This window comes from Aythya ferina (assembly GCF_964211825.1).
Source record: "Aythya ferina genome assembly, chromosome: 1".
Lineage (NCBI taxonomy): Eukaryota > Metazoa > Chordata > Aves > Anseriformes > Anatidae > Aythya > Aythya ferina.
This window is the reverse complement of record NC_140296.1, coordinates 111,315,991-111,338,545: the sequence shown is the minus strand read 5'-3', so window position 1 is coordinate 111,338,545 and position 22,555 is coordinate 111,315,991. Positions and strand designations below refer to the sequence as shown.

General features: G+C 39.0%; 1 protein-coding gene across 1 annotated transcript in view; it reads left to right on the top strand.

Annotated features, from left to right (window-relative positions):
- CRYBG3 (crystallin beta-gamma domain containing 3) overlaps positions 1-22,555 on the top strand; it is a 93,259-nt gene that overhangs the window by 16,421 nt on the left and 54,283 nt on the right. The window contains exon 3 of the mRNA XM_084507106.1: positions 10,666-11,102. Within this exon, the coding sequence (XP_084363232.1) occupies positions 10,666-11,102 (437 nt within the window). The remainder of the gene's footprint in view (positions 1-10,665; positions 11,103-22,555) is intronic.

The following is a 22,555-nucleotide window of genomic DNA, read 5'->3' as shown; positions in this document are numbered from 1 at the left end:
CTTTTTGTATGTTAAAAGTTGGTGCCAATACTAATGCTGTAAAGTTTTGTTCCAAGTAGCTGCTCTGTTCTTTGTCTTGCCATTGAAAGTTTTTATTTAATGATATTGTCTTTGATTTATGCTTGGCAGTGTTAGATTGTGTGTTACATTATCTTTGAAATAATACTTGGTGTTTGGCTTTGTATAGGCTTTATAAGAGAGGTGTGGCTTTCGTATGACTAGAATGTGCTGGCTGTTCAAACGTACCGAGAACTTCCTGTCCAACTTCTTTTTTGCTTTCTTAAGCTGATCAAAAATCTTTTTATACACTTCAGCAGTTTCATAGGCATACTAATGCGTACTCTTAGTACTACAATTTTATCTTGTGTGCATTTAAATTGCAACTAGGTAATAAGAAGTGATTTAGAGAGGTAGCCCGCCTCACTCCCCTCCCCCTTTCTTTTTGGTGAAGATGTTTTTTTCCTGGCACTGCTCCCTCCAACACACACTCATTTGTTTTGTAATGCCATACTGTTCAGTGCCTGACATTGTTCAAAATAAGCGGTCTCATGCAAAGATACCTAGAATGCAACTGAACAGTTGGAGAGAACTGGGGTTCTGTCTCTGTCTCATGTGAAAGGAATAGTGTATGGTATGGAAAATCACTCCAGTTTCCTTCATTGAGTCATCAAGGTAAGCATACTCTGAAAAAAAACAAAAAAATCTTTTGTAGTTGTAGGAAGTGTACTTTGTGAGGAATTTCTAAATCTGTGTATCTAGTGGATTGGGTCTGGGCAGGTTTCAGTACATACCCATATCTCTGAGCTATGTTCCTACTTATTTCAGGTAGATGGTGACTGCAAACGGATACCATATTGTGTCTGTCTGCCACCAAGTTAATGATCTGTCATGTTTCTGGTAGACTTACATGCTGTGATGTATTTATATTCATTGACCATCTCAGCAGAAGGCTGGGGGCGACGTAGCAGGGGAACTGCAATGTCTCTGTCTTAACAGCAAAGGTCAGAGATGTAAATGATAACTGACAGGGTGAGTGGAGCTGAGAAACATGCTGAGCTACCATAGCCCTCTGGCTGCTCTGAGGGCTTGCTTACCAGTTGTGTACTTTACACCCTTCTTTCTTCCCCGTGATGAAATCTTTAGCTCAGAGGGAGAAGACGATACTTTAACACCTAAGGAAAATACAAAGCCTTATCTTTTTGTGCCAAGGTGACATTATCACTCATCATTTGATCACTTTCAAGAAAGTATTATTGAAATATATTTGCTTTGCCTATTAATTCATTGCCAGAGTCTGCCACTGTTTATTTACAGATTCTGTTTGGGTTCTATTTCTTTGAATTAGAGCTGCAAACAGTGCTTTTTCTGAGTAAATGCCCCATTTGAATGATGTGATTGTTGAACACGTGGCTGTGTGGATGTAAACAGTTCTTGAACTTGATGTTTCCCGTTCTAAGCATCTGCATTGCATAGTGTCCTGCACATGCTAGTGTATCATTAACCTTCCTTTTAGCAGACTCTGTTTTTAAAAGGAATATTGCAACAGTGTTTCCTGCAAAAGCAGGTGAATACATCTTTACAGTTTTTGGTAATGCCCTGAAAACAGAGGTTTACAAGTGGAAGGTAGGTCTTGTTTGACTTGAATGGCACAGCTACTAATTGAGCTAATGCTGCTCCTGTAATGAGCCGCATACTGGGTGATGTCTTATTAGTATAGTTTCGAAGAAATCACACAGCACTCTTGTTGTACGTGCTTGTGCCACAAGTCTAACCTGGGCTTCTACCTGTATTACCATACTGTAGTCGTAGCAGCAATGACTGGTTCAATAGCAGCAAATTGTTTAGATCCCAGGCTGGCCCTATCCAAGGTTCTCGTCCAGCTGGGGCTTGTGTCGGCAGATTGACTCGCTTGACAGTCATCCCTCGATATTCTTCCTGTAACGGTGCCTGGAAGAAAAAGCACGTTCTCCCATAATTGATCAGAAAAGTATTCTTAAACATCTTGGCACAAGAACTGCCTGTGAGCTCTCTGAGGCAAATGCAGAAGTTTGAGAAGGTAGGTACAAATGTAATCTACAAAGTGTGTAATTTAGAAGTCAGTATTTTGATAACCTTTAAATATTTTATAATTCAGCCCAAAGGCTCAAGCCTGGGTACTGGTTGCCTGGATTAATGAGAGACAGTCTGTCTTCATAGAAGACACAGAGCCAGAAAGTACTGCAGAGATTATCTAGCCCACTCCTCTGCCCCAAGGTGAGACCTCTGTATCTGTCATACCTGATAGAAGTTTGTCTGACTTGTTCTTAAAGACCTCCAGGGATGGAGATCTCTAAGATCTCTGCAACTTTGTCAGACAACTGTCCCACCAATTTCATAAGCCCTCTAATTAGAAACTCTTCCAATCTAAATCCAATCTAAAGCTTGCTTGCTACAAATTAAACCAGTTGCTAATTGGCCTGTGATAAGTACTCCTGTATACTATGAACATTGAGAAGAGATAACTCTGCAGCCCTGTTTTCTCACGTTAATTTAATTTCAAGGTAATATAAAGATGGCTGTATTTAAATGGTAGGTAAAGTATTAAGATATGATGTCAAAGACTGCAATTATGTGAGAAGATGGAGCCAGATTCTTATTGGAGTTGCAACAAGCAGGACAAGAGGCAACGGGTGCAAATTGGAATGTGGGAAATCCCAGTTAGCTATGACAGTTTATCTTACTTTTTTCCCATTTTATCAATGGTGGTCAAATATTGACAAAAGTTACCCAAGAAAGTTGTGGGACCTTTATCCCTGGAAATATTCAAAACTCAGCTGGCTGAAGCCCTGCTCTAACTGGAGCTGCTTTGAGCAGGAGCTTAGACTACGTGACCTCCCCAGCCAGATTCCTTTCAGCCTAATTAGTTCTGTATTTCTAGATCACATCAGTTTCCATCTAGTGTGTAATTCATGTTTAAAAAAAAAATCTTTGAATTTGGTAAATATATGTATCTGCTCTTACTGAGTGTCCCTAATTCTGACTTCATCATTAATTTTAAGTTCTACAAAAAGAAATCAAGATTAAGCCTAATGTCTTAATTTACCACATACTTTTCTGTAACATGGTTTTATTTCATATTATCTTTATTTCATACGTGTGTTGCCTAAGTTATATCAGCTCAGCATGTGTGCAAATGGTTGCTGAATACCTCTGGTATAGACCTAATAGTTAGAAATGAGAGAGATTATTTGACTTTCAGGAGTCAAGGGAGGTGGAATATTACTGCCAACCATGATTTAAAAAAAAAAAAAAAAAAAGTTACTGCTAAAAGTGTAGTTGTTGCTGCTTACAGCAGTGAATGAAAAGCAAAACCAAAATGTTTTGGAGTTTGCATGATTAGGATTTTCTTGTGGAATCCAACAGCAAATCTTTTTCTCTTTGGAAACTATTTGAACATTCTTTGAAATGAAATTTTAGAGGAGAGTACATAGAATCCTCTGTTTGCCCAGGACACTTTGTTAAATTAATGGTGTTAACAGCAGTATGTGTTTGGGAAGACATTTCATCCTATCTAATATTCTGGTAAGTTCCTTTGTAGTACCAAAGATTTTTAAAAATATGATCCTGAAATGTGTATCACTTTTTACTACAGTCATTCTTCAAAGAAGATCTTGAGAAGGGAACTTTGTTTCAGGATGAATGAAAAAAGAATAGGCTTAAACCTTGCTGAGTCTGGCATGTAAAACCACTGAGGAGACAGATGAGGAGGAGGGTGATGCCAGAAGCTAAAACCTGCCATTATAATTTAATGGAAATGGGTGGAAATTGCACTGTCTCACCCTCTTACCAATGTACTGCCTGCTTATGCACACTTTTTTTGCATTGAAAAGATGAATTTGACCTTTTTTAAAATTATTTTTGAATATCAGGATATTACCAAGTAAAGAGAATGGGAGTCATTTTGTGTTCATAAATGCATTTTCATTAAAGGGCAATGGAAGAATAATATTGGGAGAACACAGAGAAAAGAACTGAAATGAGACAATTTAATTCTCTCAGGGTCTATACTAGACTGAGTAATAAAGAGATGTTAATATATTGAGACAGGAGTACCAATTCTTAGTCTTTAATCAGAGCTTTACAGTAATTTCAGGAGAAAATTCAGAGGGAGAAGTTTGGAAGTTATTGTTACTTGTGTAAACAGAACTTCATAAATTGTAAAGTTCGCTTTGTCATTCTAGAGGCTTTGCCTGAATTTACAATTCAACTTAAAGGTTACACTGCAGAAACTTTTTTTCAAATTGTTCCTCTCTTTGTTTTCATTTGAAATCTTTCCCCTTGCCACCTGGCTTTCTGTTCGCTTGTCAGGGAAGGTGAGTCTGAGTATTTGCTCAAATTTTAAATGAACACCAGAGTTTCAGAGCATGTTTGTTTAATCTTCTCTTTCATTGTCTGACAAATGAAATGTGTTAAGGTCCCCTCGGTGTTTCAAGAATTCAAATGGATAAACAGATTTTAAAAGTCCTGGTGCTGAACTTTCAACAAAGGTCACTCTCTTTCCAAATGTTGAATAGTCATTGAATTTAAATGGGTATATTAAAAAAAAAAAATGCAAAGCCAATATGATTTAACTAAAAATTCCTTCCTGTTGTTTAACACAGCTGATTATGAAGCTGTCGTGATTTCATTAGTTTTCTAGTTACTCGTCTTCCACTGTTGTCACGACCTGATTTTTTTCATGTCAAAACAAGCAGAGAAAGGAGGATGTGGAAGGAAAACTGTGCAGTATGAAAACGCCAAGAGGTTCAGAGGTTCAAAACATCTGTTATTTGTGGAAATACAGAACTCACCTCTAACTTAAAACCCCCAAAGCCCCCAAGGCTTTCTTTGTTATTCTTTGTTTTCTTTTCTCTTATTATTTTAAAGCTATCATTTAGTTAAGATAAACAGTTTTTGACAATGGTGGAGAGATCCCTTACATCATCTCCTTCACTTTAATTACTGCTGTAATAAAAAGAAACAAAAACATTTTGACAGTGTGGTTTTCAAATCCATTTGTCTCAGGAACGAACACTTGCAACAGGAGACTCTTCTGTTGATGATGTACTGCCTGATAGTTCCTTTTCCTGCATTTCTCTTAATACTATGGCAATTTTCTTAGAGAATTCTTATTCCTAATCTTTCTCACTGTGTCCAGTTCTTTTTCATCAGGTTTGCAGTAGGAAATAGGGTCTTTCAGTAAGTATTGTCTCCTGTTGCTTGAGAGTGCCTAACTTCTTTGCCTCATACTAGATGAAAAAAAAACAAAAGCCTTTTTCATGTGGCTCAGCATGTCCCACTCATTGCAAAACAAGTGGGAGATTACAGCAAAGATGCTTTACCCTCCCAGAGAAGGAAAATGTGCTGAAAAACATGCAGCAGGGGCTCCTCCTGGGAATGTACTAATCTCTCAGCAACTCAAGCTATTTCTGTGTGGATTTTGCTTAGCATACAAGATTTACATACTGTAGAGCTGTTGAGACCTAATGAGATGCTCAGGAATTGTGAAATGAAATGTGGTCATCCTGTCTGTGTTGAAAGGTCAAAGCTAAGCCAAGGAACATCATTAATTTTCCAGTATTTGAGGCAGTGGTGCCTTAGCACACTACTTTGTAAACCCAAAACTTTAATCTGAAACAACTACACGCTCATGAAAAGAAATTCTGTGACTACTTCTTGAATGAGTAAATTGCTGGGGTTAAATGACTGACCGAGGATCCCTGGGGTGAATGGGTAAGTACCCTGAAATCCTGACGTCTGTCTGTCTTCTCTTGCAACAGTACCTGTGGTGAGGTGAGGTGGATAGAGTGCAGAGGTGCATCTGTCTGCAGGTCTGCAGGGTGTTCTCCGTTGGCAGCTTCCCCTGTAGTAAGACAAGCTGTCTGTGGGAGATCTCCAGGCTGTTGTCTAGAGTTGCTGCTTTGTTATGAGTGTTTGCTCTCGGCGAGCGAAACCCAAAATGTCTGGCTGTTGTGGCTGGGAGCTAATCCTTTGTTCACGGAGATCTGTGTTTTAATGCTGTCCCTGTTTTCATTTAATTCACTTGTTAGGGCAATAAAAGAGATCATATTCCTGGCAGACTGACACAAACCCTGCCAAATGAAAACCTCTGGCAATGTGAACTTTTCCCACTTGGCTGCCGAGAGGGTTGCAGATACCAAAGCTGCTGCTCACGCCGCTTGTCAGAGGCTGGTCAAAGCTGGCAAAGCAGCCCCTGGTCAGGCTGCTGCTGGGCTCTGCACGTCAGGGGAGCTGCTCACACCAGCAGCGAGCCCTGTGCTGGGCTGCCTGCTTGCAGTTCGGTTCAGGGCGTATATCTGTGCTACAGCCAGAAGTGGATCACAGCCTGGAAAACATACCTAGCCTACTGTTGAATAAATCAGCTCAGATGGCAATCAGGCTCAAGACACGACACGGTGGGCTCGTCTTCTAAGTCCCTGCTGCTAGTGCTTCTCTGCAGCGGTTGCTCAAGCAAGGTGAGACTGCACCACCTGACAGCACAGTAAATACAGCTCCCGTCATTACTGCGGTCTCTTCAGTCACCTGATTTAAGCCATGATCTTGTTTCACGCTCTGCCGAGTTTCCCCTCCATGCCAGCCTGGTTGTGTGTGAGGTCTCGGGACCATAGGATAACCCTGGTTGAAGGGACACCAGGTTGGCATCTGGTCTGGCCTCCTGCTTACAGCTGCAAGGTCAGGCCAGGTGACTCAGGGCTTGCCCAGTGAAACTTTGAGTAAGGAGTTGCTAAAGGAATAAAGATTAATTAAAGGCTTATGAAGCATGTCACGAGCAGGAAAGCTCATAGAGGATGGGCAGGGGGAGGCAAGGGGCAGACTGCTGGCAGTCTGCATGTCAAAGGAGCTCTCCAGAAAACAGTGCTGTGACAGGGCAACTTAGGGCTTTCCTTGCACCAGTAAGGATCTCAAGGGAGATCCGGCAGGTAAGTTTTCACCCCAAAGCTATTGTTTGTGTGGTATGCCTGAGAAACTGTTTAGACTTCTGTGATGCTGCAGGAGGGTCTATTTATTTTCAACTGATGAAATGAAGTCTAACTAGTGCCATGGTCTGGTATTCTTCCAGCACTGTGAATGCCAAACTGATCTAGTTTAATATTCATGCAGATGTCGCTTCTCTGTTAGGGTGAAGTAGAAGCCCAGACTGCTAAAAATTGCTGGGACATACCAGGGAAAGGATTGCTTGCATACGCCCTGCACCCTTTCTGCTTATCCTAAGCATTTGCTGGTGGCTTCTGTCAGAGACAAGCTCATAGAGTGCCATAGGAAATAATAAGTGAAAGTTACCGTGATGTTGCCTTCTGCAATTGCTGTTGTACTGCTGTGGTGTTCAGGCGCATGTGTCTGAAGGCTCCTGCTGTGTTAATGGCTTACTGGATTTACAGGTCATGTGCTTTAGTCTAATTACTTTGAATGCACCATTATCTTAAAATACAAACTTTAAAATCTGTGGCAGGAACAGTTTTGTTTGTATTAATGCCTGAATAGTGGTTCAGACTTTGGATTGAGGTTTTATGTGTGACTGATAAAGCATCAATAGCTGATGCTCTCTTTTGTAGCAAAGTGGAGCAGAGAGGAGAATTTATGGAGAGTAGGATTGATTATATTGAATGGAGGGAAGAAAGATTTGCATAGTGTTGGTACTTCTGTGTTGGTACTTAATATCCACATATATCGTCAAGTAAGCATAGTGTAAATATTCTCCAGGGCTTTATTATACAAGACACCACTTATGGTTAAAGGTATGGAAGGACCCTTTCATATTAAAACTTCCTGTTCTTTTGATTTAGCAGCAGTTAAGTAAGGAAAGAAAGATTAAAGAGCAAGAAAAGTCTAAATAGGTTTCTGTTTCTGGAAACAGAGACTGCAAAACAGCTTTTCATGCAGGATATGAATTATGCTTATAAGTAAGAAGCAGTGTCTTTGCAAGCATAATGCCTCAGAGCTGCTAGGGGAAGAATTCCATATGTAGAGATTTAGCCATGTTTGAAGTCTCAGTTCCTAATAGAAGAAAACATTCCTGAATACAGATATCTTTAAAAAAAAAAAAAAAAGAGAGAGAGGAAAAAAGTAAATAGTTGGCAAGTGTTGAATGTAATATTTTCTTCTGTAGTTAGTATATTATTTAATTGTAAATTTCATAGATATTGTAGTAATCAAGAGAAATGTTTATAGCCTGCAACAATTAGATCTGCAGAAAAAAAGCAATAAGGTTTGTATGCACTTCCTGCACTGAGATACTCTTTTAAGCCTGACAAATGTATGTGAACTATGTTAATCACAGAACAAGGGAGAAATACCCTCCCTCACTTAAAGTTAAATCAGAAACAGGTATTGAACAATGCTAAGATATAAATCAAAGTGAAGGAAGAAACTATGACAGTAGAACTCTGAAGTTGATTACATTAAGTCATTCACGTATCATCAAATTTTGGAAATTAAATTTTCTTCTTTCCTCCTTGAAAGTACTTAGTTCATATGAGATAAAGTTAATTGCCCAAGAGATTCATCTCAGGTTTGCATGCTACTTGGTCAGTTTGTCTAGAACTAAAGATACCAGCCAGCACTATGGTACTCCTGTAAGCTGTCTTCCGTTTCATTTCCAGGGATGGGCCTGGATAGATTTGACTTGCAAAGTGCTAATTCTCTAAATGCTACAGGGATGACTGCATCCCCTTTGAGAGATACAGCTGCAGTTGATAAGCACAGTATGTGGGGGAGCAGGTGGGGTTTGTCACAGGTGGGACAAAAAGTCTAGAGTTTGACTTACCACACTTTTGAAAGCTAAAAGTTAAACGTGGTTGTTTAACTCTCTTACCTGTATGAAGACAATACAGGTTGCATGGATTTCTGAAGGACACATTAGCGCCTTTCAATTTCTATCCTCACATGAGCAATTCTGTTTTCAACACATAAATCTAACCTTTTCATATAAAGCAAGTGCATTTATTCTTTGATGGAAAAGGTGACAAAATATTGCTTGAACATTAAAGACCACTGCCCCAGCATCCCTAAGTGTTGCTTGCAATTTTTAAAGAAATTAATGTTTCTCCAACCATGAAAAGGGTGTTCATTAAAACACTTTTCATCATTAGCACGATCATAGATGAACCATTAACAAATTAACATATTTGTTTAATTACTTTAGAGAAATATATTTTCAAATTGAAACAGGATTAGCAAACTAATGAAAATAGTAACTTTCTGCTTAGATTGGATGGGTAGGTGTTACCCCATTTGATATCCAAAGATGATATTGACACAACTAAAACTTGTGCAGAACTTTTTATTCATGTTCTCCTTTCCCACCTGCTGAACAGGATACATTTGATCTAACTTTATTCTGTTCTAATAAACTGGGTTGAAAGAAGGATTGAAATTACAAGGATTATACGGTAAATATAGAGTAGGCAGCAATGGCATCTAGCACCCTCTGTGAAGGCTGAGGATGAAGGATATTGGGGGGAGGAGCTCCCCAGAAAATTTGGAGGAGAAAAAGTATTTCCAGACTGGGAAGCTAAAAATGGGTTTAACATAGTTTTTGTGAAGTAGCAGCACCTTTTGGGGCAGATTAGTGTTGGCAGAAATAGCATGGTCTTGGGCAGCAGTTCTTGGATCTGTAAGAGGTGATACCAAGGAAATTCAAGGGTATGAACTGGTGAGGAACAGAGCTTGCCTTGCCTCTGTGGCTTAAAGGAGGTGAGAAACAGTGTTAATATGAGTTATTTTCAGTGGGCTTTAAACAGCTGTTGTGCATTGGGTGCAGGGAAGTAGTGATGTGTAGGACTTGGTGTGTTTACGGCTGTGTTTGTATTTCGCTATGGTGTATTTGTATGTATTTGCAAGCCAAAAACAGTTCATCTCACAAGTGCATATGGTTTTGTTCGTGAAGCTTCATTTTTGAGCAGATTGGAGTCTGAAGTACTTGTTGGTACACTTGAATTGGTCTCAGGGTGTAACATGAAAGCATGAGTGTGAGTGCCAGTTTGTGGAATTTCTTCTGCTGGTTCAGTGCACAGCAGGACCAGAGCATGTCCTTGCTGCATATGGGTGGCACCTAACTCCAAGCAGTAAGAGTCGGAAGTTTCAGAAGCAATAAGAAAATCAACTGGCTGGCTGTTAACACACCAGTGTGTAATTTCCTTTATATGATCTTTTAAGAAAGAGCTGCTGAAAGCAACTTTTCTTTCATTTGAAGTTCTGTTTTCAGGCCTAATCTCATAATCTCCTTGTGGCAGAAAATACATGTCAGTAAATAATATTGAATGTGCCCTAGCATTAACTAAGAAACTCTTCTGTTTGCTTGTAATAAAAGGGTGTGAAAAATAGTTCTTTGCTTGTTCCTCTGTTTTGTTGGTGTCTTTTTATTTTTCCCTGCAAATTGAAGCTGTCCTTCTGTGCTTTACTTCCCCAGCAGCTGCTTTGTGAATCTTCCAGCCTGTATAGCCCTTTTGGCTTTTTAGTACATAGAGAGAAAAAGAGAGCACAGGGCTTTGATTTTAAAATGAACTTTTAAACTAGAGATCTCCTTAAAGAATACAATATATAGAAGCAAATAAATACTAAGGATTTGGGGAATGCAGGAAAATGAAAGGTAATGTCTTCTTTATCTACTTCTCATATTTATTTTAGGTTTGTCAAAATGAAGAAAAGAACCATTCCACAGAAGAACTTAACAAGTCTGAAACCCAAGAGGAGTTGAAAAAGGCTAATAGCCTTCCTAGTTTGACTCCTGGAATAAAAACAGCAGATAAAGACAAGCAACCCCGAGAAGGTTTTTTTCAGTTTCTTGGAAGCTTATTTAATCTCACAACGAAATCTTCTTTGGTAGAATCTAAACAGTCTGCCTTCCAAGATGAACCCAACCGATGTGAAAAGGATTTACAGAACACAAATACTCCTATGGAGGACATGCATCCACAGCATCAAAAAACTGAAGAGACTGTCTGTTTTACAGCTAGAATGAAAGAGGACTCTGTAAATAAAGATGACGTGATCCCAAATAACATTGGGAAAGATTGCTCAAAGGATATAGAAAGAGGTCAAAAACAATCTGCAGATGTGCGAAAGTAAGTTTTATAATTTAATATTAAATTATTAAAAAGTGTGTGTGTGTGCGGAGAACTAAAGTGACTTAAATTCTGTTGAGTGGAGAACTGGTGACTGTCATTTCTAAGGATAAATGGAGTGTCCCTGACTCAACTTTGTGCAAATAGTAACAACCTTAAATAAATGGGGAGACATCAAATGCTACAAAATACAACTTTAAAAATGTTTTTTCTAGAAATCTTCTGACCATGAATGATAAATCCAATGTAGATCCTTCTAAGCATGAAGGGAGAAAACTGTGGCATTTAGGAATACATTCAGTATTGTAGACCTATTTAAAATAAAAAAAAGAAGAAAGAAAATACAAGCTTGTTTACATCCGTATTGTGGGCTAAATAAAGGTTAAAAGGTTTCTCATTTTTATATTTAACTAGTTCTGTGTTTTTACTTCTGCAATTAAGGTTTCTGCATTTTTTAAATTATCTTTCCTGGTTTATTTGACTAAGCATTTTTTTGTTTATTTATGTTGCTTCCCTTTGTTCTTTGTTTTTTTTGTGTAACGAAAAGAAGGTTATGTAAAATACTCAATTAGCCTAAGCATGGAACATCTTTAACAGTCCTGTAATATTTCCAAAAACAATTTCCAAAAAAAAAAAAAAAAAAAAGGTGCCACAGGCACTGATGTGTGTTTGAAAAGCTAAAATCTTGGCTGTGGTCCACGCTGTATATTACAAAATTTTCTGACTCTAGTATAAACATAGATAATAGAATTCCAAAAGCATTTGTAGCACTTAGGTTGAATATTTGACTACGTGGGCTAGTACAGCTTCCGTTTGGGTTACATGTGTGTGTGTATGTGATACTCATCCGGTTTCTCATTGGTGCCTGGAATATGAACTTGCCCAAAGATGATGAGTCTGTAATTAATTTTTACTTGGGTTTTCAGTACTGCTCAGGGTACATATTCAAATTCTAAACCAAAAGTAATGATTTGGGGTATTATTGCTATTGCGGTACTCCTATGGTTGGTGAAGGGGAAGTAAGTCATAGGTTTCAGAACTGGCAGGTGAACTGAGCATAGAATATAGAACTGTTTGTAATTTGTAGTAATAGTGGTTGTGTTCTCTTTAGAGCTCTTTGGTTTTGATCTGATTGATTAGATGACCTTTAAGATCTCTTCCAACCCAATCTCTTTTATGATCCTATAATTGTGACAATCAACCAGTTTTTTGATGGATTCTTAATGTACTAGCGTATGTTGCACTGACACTTTTTCCAAAGTGCAAGTTGCAGCCCATGACCACTTCCCTGGCCTGTGTATAAGAGTTTCCCCTCCCTTTAGTTATCTGAAGAGGCCTAGGTGCATTATGCTATTTGGTCTGGTTTCTGAACAAACTGCTTTTCTTAAACGGTGTTCAACAGGCTGGCTTGCTTCATCACTCTCACTGCTGTTCACTGTTTTTGTAGTGTATTCTGGAAACTAAAGGTGAAGTTGCGTGCTACAATGCCAGGGGCTGTGCAGATGGACAGTCAAAAAAAAAAAAAGACAATAGACATTAACAGCTCTTTCTCACTTTTTACTTCATTCCACATAGTTTCTTCCATATCATATTGCAACATACTTTATGCTGTATTTTCTTCACTGTTTGCTGTTTTTCTCATTCTCTCCGCACACAGCTATTGATTGTATTACTCACCTTATGGGGGCAATCTGTACTCTGTACAATTTTTTTCCTCGTGCATTTTGACAACAAAGTCAAATCTGCTTTTCTGCTGTGCTCTTGTAATTTACCTTCAGACTCTCCTGTGTATTTGGATGACTATGAGTACTGGAGATTCAGATGAAGGCCCAAAATGTGGTGAACTCAACATGGCAATGTCACTTCTGCTGCCTTTTCGAAGTGTTTCAAAGTGTGAAGGAGATTTGCTTGACTTTCCATTTTGTTTTGATGCTTACAGGTCTGTGAGTAGAAGCAGGGGAAGTGACAAGGTGTTGAGATTTAGTTTTGCTTTCTGTTTATGTTATACTTCTGCATTTGAGTAGATGTTCAGCACTAAAGGGGTGCTGGGCAGTCTGTACGCACAATTGAAAGGGTCAGATGGTCTCAGTCTTCAGAGCGATGAGGATTTATACGTATGGCTTTAATAAAACTTCAGTAGTTCAGAAGGTATGGGTACCAGCTCACTGAAGTGACCTTGCTTTGTGCAAGTATTTTTAGAGTTATGCTGATTTTATTGAAATCAAAGTTGCAGTTGGCATTTTCAATCAGACATATCTTACATTGGCCTATCTTGTTAGATAACCTAGGCAAATCTAGGTTAGTCTAAGTCTAGGTTAGTCTAAGTCTAGGTCTAGTTTTTTCTCTGTGTAGTTTACATGTTTCATAGTCAGGCAAAAATATAAAAATGTCTGTTACTGGTTTGCAGGTAGAAGTGATTTGGTGTATATACAGAATGATTTTTTTTTTTTCCCCAGAAACTGACTCTTAAATGTAGCCATTATAAAATTGGAAAAGCATTAAAACAGTCATTTTCCTTTTAAACTTGTTCTCAGAAGTACAGTGTACATTCTGCCCTTTTTGGCTCAGTGTACTAAAGAGTTAGACAATCTCTGCAATTTCTGTGTTTTTGAAGCAATTACTGAAGAGAAATTGAAACAACTGTGTGAAAGCAGAGGATTGCACTATTTACCTTTTAGAGAAGTTTGAATCAATAATATTTCTTTTTATGTTATGGAGGTGATTATGTAATTTTTGTTTTCTTATAGTGCATAGAGATGTAAAGGATGTGGAGAAAGGTTTTCTTCTCTTTAGTATTAGCTTCTTTATTAAAGGTTAACTAATCTTCATTTAGCATAATTAAAGTGTAAAAGCACTCCTGATTACCTACAGGTGGCCTGATAGGTTTGTAGAAAGTACTAAGAAGTAGCTAGACGTGGGTCCTAAAAGAATATGAACAGAGATGGGAGGGTGGGGAATGTAGCACAAAGGAACAGGATGTTGTGTGGATGCCATAAAGGAAAGTGGTGGTGTGAACATGGTCTTCTGCTAATCTCTTGAGGATCAGGTCCCAAAAGGCAGGTGAGATATGTTAGTGATCCATACGTGTTCAAAGGCATGATTGATTCCATTGATTGTTACGTTAAAATGTAGTTTCAACATTTATTGTAGAGACAAGTTGAAATGTAGGGCTTTACAAATATTTCAGACCACTGCAAGCATGTGTTACTGATCTTGTAACTGTTTCCTTTGTCGTAAGGAACATTCTAAATGAATTTGTTAATTCTAAACTACTGTTAAATATTAAATTGGAGGTTATCTCTGCTTAGAGAGGAGGCTTCAACAGTAAGTAAAAGAGGAACAGTTGTTAGATTGCATAATTCCCATGGGAGTTGTCTGGTTTTGGTGTGCTTTTTTAAAAAAAAAACTTTCAGAGCTTAATGCATACCAAGTAGTCTCAGAGCATCTACCCAGACAACTTTATTAACCTCATGTCCTTAAAGCATTATTTTGCAAAATACCAGGAAATCAGACTGCTCTGACCTGTAGACAGAGGTTATTTCTGCCCTCAGTGGGAGGCCTGGCCTTGGGTAGAAACTCAAGTTTCCAGGCCTTGATCCAAGCAGAGTGGAATTTGTGAACTTAGTCTGTGGAGTGCATGTTCGTGAGGGACGAAACGTGTAGGCCATGTTATTTCTCCATCACCCTGCCTGGCTGGCTCAGTGGTAATTGTACCTTCAGGGCTTCTGCTTCTTTAATCCAGGCAGCAGCATGTGGTAAAGGAGAAGCGTAGAGCACAAAACCATGATAAATTGGACAAAGTCTCTAGGCAAGAATTACTGTGGACAGTAATGTAATAATTGCAGCACTGAAGATAGGGTGAGGAGAGTTGGGTTTGCTAAGTCTCCAGTTATTGCATCCATTAGTTTTCCAGTTGTCTGGGATGGTTTAAGGTTTCTTTGCCACTGAGAACTGAAGCAAGCAATTGGGCTTGCCCTGTTCTATAGAAGGTTCATGATGAAGGGCTGAGGTCAGTAAAATACAATGGTAAAATAGTGCTCATTTGGCAGTCAGTAGGAAAACGACAGACAAGGTATGGGCTAACATATGTGGAAAAATCTTTAGTGTCCCCAGCGGTTGAGGGCTAAGTATAGAAGTGGAAAGTTCATGTTTAGTTTTAGCCTTTGCACTCCTTCTTAATGAAGTTAAAAAACAACTTTTAATTAACAAAATACGCCCTAAAAGTAAAACCAATGAAATAGTGGGGACACATTTAATTTCTCACCACCGAAAGTCGCTATGGGAAAGTGCAAGATTTCATAATGTAGATAAAATAAAACATGGGTTTGTTCCCATCTTTCTTGCCTTTAACTAACAAGCAGCAATTTGATTCAAAATTGAGGCTATTTCCCAAAGACCCCTGAAAATGGACTTCCTGCAGTAGGTACCTACCATGTTCTCAAGAATACCAGTCAAGGTAATAGGCAGTACACTCTACAGGTGACTGAGAACATAACTTGTAATTTTAACAACTCTTTTTCCCAGGGAAAAAATAATAACTAAAAATAAATAAATACAATTTAAAAAATTGCATCTGATGGCCTAGATCTCTGTTGACTGCCATTTTCCTATATTCTCATAATTTTTTTCTTTTTATAGCATTCATGAACAATAAGTGGATGTTGTGTATAGTGAAATGCTTAACGATGCTTAACAATGCTTAACTTGTGAAATTACATGGTTTGTTCTGGAGTTTAGCAAGAAGTCTTGTTGCGTTGCTGAACATGATTGATGAGCTGAAAAGTTGCTGAAAACTCTAAATGTTTCGACTGTAAAATCCTGACCATTGGTTAAAATGCTAATACCCAAATTTAACAAAGTATTAAAGATTTTGACTTCTCCCTTCTGTTATGACCCTTGTGGAAGTGAGAAAGAATTCCCAACCCACAACTGCAAGGATTTCCTAACTGTAAGTAGAAGATGAGAGGGGATGATTTCAAAAGCAGTGTTCAGAACAGTTTGCTTTTACACTTTGCACCCTACCAGGAGCCAAGTCCTCGTAATAGTTTAGCTAGAGCATTGCAAGCTATTTCATTCAGAAAGGGAGGTAGCCGTGAGGAGAGACAAATTTGAGACCAGGTACAAATCTACTAGGTAATACATTATTAAGTGTTGTGAGGGTTGGAGGTTTTTGGATTTTAAAGTCTAGAAAACCAGTTGCTACACATCTGATTGCATAGTGTTTCCATTTTAGTACTGTCAAAAAGGCTATCCTTTTATTTTGCTCTGTTAGAAATGCAGATGATAAAATCCTTCTGATACATGTGGTTAACGTGTCTCTTTCAGAGCTTGTCATTCACCTTTGTATTACTGGTCAGACGCAGTCTTGTGGTGACGTGAAAAAACAACTGTTAATTTGTCTGATTGATTGTGTATTGTGGTTTTGGTTCAATAAGTAGTAGCAGCATTCATCTTTCTCAATAGATGTGTTTGGCACAGAATCAAGAATAAATGAACAGAAAGAAAATCACTTAATTCCAAGCGACGGTCTCACCAGGTAACTCCTGAGGCATAATGTAGGAGAGTGAGGAAGCTAGTGAGGCATTTGCTGAAATCGAATCCATCTTGTGAATGGAGCCATGTCCTTCTCTGTAATTGCCTAACCAGGACCTATTTTACACACAAGACCTGAGAGTTTTAAACCACGGGTGTGCACACAGGCTTGGGGCAGAGGTAGCGGTGGGGAGGGAGGGATGAGAGGGACATGGGATTTGCTCTTCCCATGGCTTTCTGACTTCTGCCTTCAGAAACCAAAGGTGAAAGTGCAGCGTTTTTCAGTTGCTGGTGCTCAGATGTACAGTGAGTCACTGCTGGAGCAACCTGCTGCCCCTCAAGAGGGGAATAAACAGTGTGGGAGAACTCTGCCCTTCTAGGACAGCCAAATGGGGCCTAAAATGGATTTAGAAGACTCCCGGGGAAGGATCAGGCTTGTGACATCCTACCACTAATGCTTGTGGTGGTCAGTTGTGGAGGAAGACCTCCAGCAGTGGTTGGAGGGGTATATCAAGCTCCTGTGGAAGTACTTAGCAGTCAGTGAAGTAACAGAGGGCTTTGTTTTTCTTAAATCTTTTCTTCCAGAAGCACCTCTGCACACCAAGCTATCCACAGGCTCTCAAATTTCATGGGAGCCAAAGCCTCTGTGGTGAACTGTGGGTGAGCTTGTGAAGACGAGGGCTGTGCTGGGGTTTAGCAACCCATTGCAAGAGCCGGCTGGGTTGGTGCCGGGACTCTGCGGCAAAGGAAACGTGGGCCCAGGCCTCACCGCCAGGAGCTTCCCTGCCCACAGCTGGGATGTGGGCCAGAGGAAAGGTGGCTGCTGGCACCGAAACAGAGACCTGTGCCTTTCTGAAGGATGAAAGCTTCTAGTTTAAGGGTAATTCATAACAGATGCATGATGCAAAATCCAGCTAAATTAATTAAGCTGAAAATTAACTCTACATTGTTTGTTGTTGTTTTTTTTTTCAACTGATTTTTTTTTTTATTGGGTTAATGAGCTTTGCAATGTAGTAACTTAATAGAGTCTGTTTCTTAGAAATTTTACCGTGAAGTTTGGGAGTTCTTTGTACCTGCAGTGTAATTGTTCAGACTTTGGCGTTATTTGCTGTGAAGGGCTTATTCCTCACACCTGTGTCTTTACTGTTGTTGGGGTAGCAAGTCGCATCAGGGAGGTGGTATCGCTGGGTTCCTGCTTTAAGCAGGCGGTTGGGTTGCTAGAATGCAAAGTTATCTTGGTCACCTATTCACAGTGAGCCTCTGTGATGTTCAGAGGCAGTTTCTAGTGTTATCTCCTGCTGACGTTATCTGTCTGACTCCTGCTCACATCGGTGTATGTGAAAGGGATGAATAATTTATTTGTGTCAGGCAACTTGAAGTCTAACAGGTCGAAAGCTTCACTCTTGCTTGAGAGTTGAGGGATGTCCTACCTTTAATTCCTTGAGTGTGAGGAGAGGCTAGAAGGACTGGCTTCCTTCAGCCTGAAGAAGAGAAGGCCAAGGGGACACCTTGCTGTCCTCAGCTGTCTCATAGGGAGCCTCAGAGGAGATGAAGGCAGACTCCTCTCAGAGATGAGCACTCTTGGGAGGAGAGGCAACAGGAACTTGAAATATTCTGATACTGGTACTGGGAAACACATACTTACTGTGAGGGGGGCCACATACCATGGGGTATGTGCACAGGCTTCCTACTCCAAAGACATCCTCAGAGGCGGCACAACAAGGCCCCAGGCCCCCACTGATCTCGTTACTCTGAGTACAGCTTCTTTCCCAGATGGGGAAGGTAAGCAAGAAGCAGTACCATGAGAAGCCAGGGAAAGGAAAACTATTCCTTCCAAGGTCACGGAGACAACATTTGTTTTTATGAAAATTGTCTTTGACTCTTAATTGTCCTTACAGAACATTAACTTTGTAATCTCCTACAAAATCAACTGCGTGCAAATCACAGTGTTCAAACCAAACTTTTAACCTTTAAGAGCATACAAATGTGAAGTCCCAGGACAACTAGGTATTTCAAACTTCAGATTTAAATCATGAAGCTATCCCCTCTGTCTAAAAAAATTATTTTCTTTGATTTAAGTTGCATATGGCAACTTTTCAGTTAGCCCACGGTGGCTTTTTTTTTTCAATAAGGCTTTTATTTTTTCCATTTGTAGAGATCTGACATGATTGTAGAAATAGCTAGCTGAATAAGTTGGAGTCAACCAGAAGGTCAGAGGACTTTAACATAATTTTTAAAAAGTAGTCAGTTAAGCAAGAAGTAGGAAAAAAAATGGAAAATTTTAAAATAAACAATAGCATAATTATAAATTAATTAGGGAGGGGTAGACTGGAACCACAAGAGACATACTGATTTAGAGCAGTGGATTTCAGCCTGTAGCCTGCAGACCTTTCTGGCCTAGGAGCTACTTCTCAGGGGTCCGTGAAAGGAAATGAGGAAAAACATGCACTTGTAAGCTTGAAAAAATGGGAGACGGCTGGACTGGAGAGAGCATATGTGGAAGAGAGAGGTATGAGGGGGAAAAAATGGCTGTTGCATGCCTTGGGAGAGCCAAGTGTTGTATGCTGCTGAAACAGGCCAGCCAGCAATATGCTCATTCTTCAGCACTGGTAAGCCCAAAGCTCAGCCATGGTGCTGGCTGCAAGGGCTTTGTAACGTGGATATCAGGCTGTGCGAATGAAGCCATGCTGCCTGGGTATCTGAGGTGCTGTATCCATGTAGTGCTGTGTCTTACTGAGACATCTTCCTGGCTATATTTGAAAATAGTCTAGGGGTGTCTGCTTTTTGCTTTGTTGCATGGTACAAATATGAGGGGTTACCAATTTATGGCGTACACTTGAAAAAGTTGCAACTAATATAATCTATATGGATGCACTGAGAGGAGACATTCAGGGTAGTGAGATTCGTCCTGCTTCAGGGTTTCGAAACCAACAAGCTCGTTTTATAGTGAATACCGCTTTTGGGGCAAGTTACACAAGACGTCTGTTACACGAGATGTACCAGAAGATGTACCCCTCCCCTCCTTGAGTTAGCCCCCCTTGAACTTTGTACTTCTCTTCCATAATAGAAGAAATCTCTATGAGCAGCTGCTTTTGACAAATGTAACGTAACTCACGGTGACATCTTCTCTTGTTGCTGTCAGACAGTCTTCTGTGAAGCTGAGTTTTGGCTTTATAGGGAATTGAATAGCTTCCTATTAAGAAGGGAACGAAGGAATCTCACAGGATGTGACGGGTGACAGAACTACAGGCTAGGTTTTGTGTATAATCAGGCTTTCATCTGTGTCCTCATCTGAATTGGAAAAAACAATTTGCAAAGAGTTTCTAAGGTAAGTTCTGAAATGATGTGTTCTTTTGATGATCAGAAATGAATTGTTACTTTAAATGTCTGTGGAACAAGTCCCTAGTGGCATTTTAAAGCAATTTTGCATGACAGAGCCTGCTTCTTAATGTGTTTCATAAGACTTAAAGCAAGATTTAGAGCAAGCCAACTGAGTTGCAACTGCCACATAGGAGCATAGGTTTTCATTTTTTAAACGTCTTGTTGCATGTGAGCGTTCGGATTGCAAACGCTCCAGTGTCCTCTAAAAATAAACTCGGTAGGAATAAAAGGTCCCTTGACAAAATTGTTACAATATGCTGAGCAGCAAATTCTCACTGAAAGGTCAGGGATCCCTAAGTTGCCATGTCTGCGGAGAAGAGGTTGGTTCCTTTTTAAAACAACAGCCAGTGTAGAAACTCTTGGAAGAGGCAAGTCTGCAGAAAAGCAGAGCTATATGGCAGGAGACGCTGGCAGAGGCTGACCACAAGATGAGGCTGTGCAAGATGAAATGGTGCTGTAGCCACTGCTGGTCAGGATTGGGTTTGTACACGGAGCTCTGTAGGGCACATTGCTCTGAGTCTTCCTCAGACTTCAACTACAAATCAGTCAATCAGAGCATAAAATTCCCTCAGAAGACAAACGGAAAGCAAAAAGAATGAGGAGAAATGATAAAAGGCACATGATAGACAAGAAGTTCTGTGTACGCTTGTTTTGCCAGACCATGTGGAATAAATGGTAGTTGGGATCTGTAGCTCAAGGCAATGTAAATATAGTACCCCTTCATGCTGGGTTCTCCTTTTCATCCCTCTGTAGGCAGTCTTGTCTAAAATTAACCTATTCATCCCATTTCTGGATGGTTTCAATTTAAGAATTGCTGAGTTCATGGGTGAAATGAAAGCAAAGTTGGGTGTGGGAGACAAAGGTATTTTCCAGGTTTGTGTCAGAGCACTATATTTATAGATAAGTCCTGAATTCTTCACACTGCATATCAGACAAAATACCAACTGCAGAATGAAAGACACTCAGTAAAAATTCATTGTCATTGAGCAGTTTATTCAAAATAATGCTGTGTTTGTTGTGGAAATGAGTGCTCAGTACATTGCAATACCATTTAACAAGCTCACTTTAAATATGTATCATTATGGTTTTCCTTTTCAAGAATTCATAAAACTTGTTTGGAAAATTGGTGCAAGCCTATGTTCTGTTTGTTTTCTTCAAAGACATTTTATCTGGATTCTGGACTGTTGTGGACTGACTTTTTATATTTGAGGTTGACCAAAGTATGGGAGAAGCGATGGTTGGATTTTTTTTTATTTTTTTTTTTTTTAATCTTAATAGCGGTTATTTAAAGCATTTTGACTCCATTGCAACTTAACTGAAATGGGAGAAGATACCCAGTAAGGTTAATTCTGAGTGAGAACATGATCAGGTCTTACTTCCTTCAACCTTGTCTTTTTATGGCTATATCTGTTTTGATGCTGAGTGAATATAGTGTACTATAGAAAGCAACAATTCCTTCCCCTAAGATTTTTAGGATATCTGGAGCTTTGAAAAGTATTTTTCTAATATAGAAGAAAGTTTTCTATAAGGACATGGAAAACAGTATAACTTACTGTTTTTCTTTATATATATATATATATGTATATATATACATATATATATTTATGTATATATATAAACAAAAGAAAACAAAACAAAACCCTCATCTTTTGATTTTCCTCTACTACCCTTTTTCCAAATGCATTTTGTTTTCTTCCAAGCAGAAATATGTATGCTTGCTTTAAGAGATGAGATTGCTGAAAATAGCAACTTAAATGGTGTGTGTGATGTTTAGCAGCTACCACTGCTGGAATCTCTGGAAACCAGACTAGTGGTATAGAAGACTAAACGCATCTAGCTCTGCAAATGCTTGTGAGACATGGTGTTTATATGACTTTCCTGTAAACCCTATATTGAGATTCTGTTGTAGCCTTCGTTGGGGATTACAGTATATTTAATCCACAATAGAAATTTCATTTTCCAGTTCTCACTATGTCTAAATTCCCATATTCAGGTGTTTTGGCATTAGCACAAGTAAACCTAGCACTTAATAAATGAGTGTTTATAACTTTATTTTAATGTTTATGAATATGAATAATTTTGCTTTTAGTTTACTTGTACTCTTTGCATGTGCAAATAATGCACAAGGAGGGAGTTTGCCGGTGATTTAAAATAATACTAAGTTCCCCCTTCAAAGTAAAAGCATTATGGAAATAAGAATCTGGGTGTCTAAACACTCGACAGAAGAGATTATATTTTATATTGGTAAATCCACTTCTTTTTTATATTTTTCTGTACCTATAAAGAGAATACTTACTCAAGATCCATGCAGACAATATTTGAAGTTATGGTTGCTCAATGATACTCAAATAAACAAAATTATTTATTTTGTAGTTCACTTTTCCATAGTGAATTCACATATTATATCATGCTTAAATTACTTGTCTTCAACTCTCTAGCTACAATAACTTCTCAATAAAAATGAACTAATGGTAAGCTACAAAGAACTTTTGAATGTGCTCTTGAGATACTTTTTGGCTATTTCATATTAGAAACGAAAA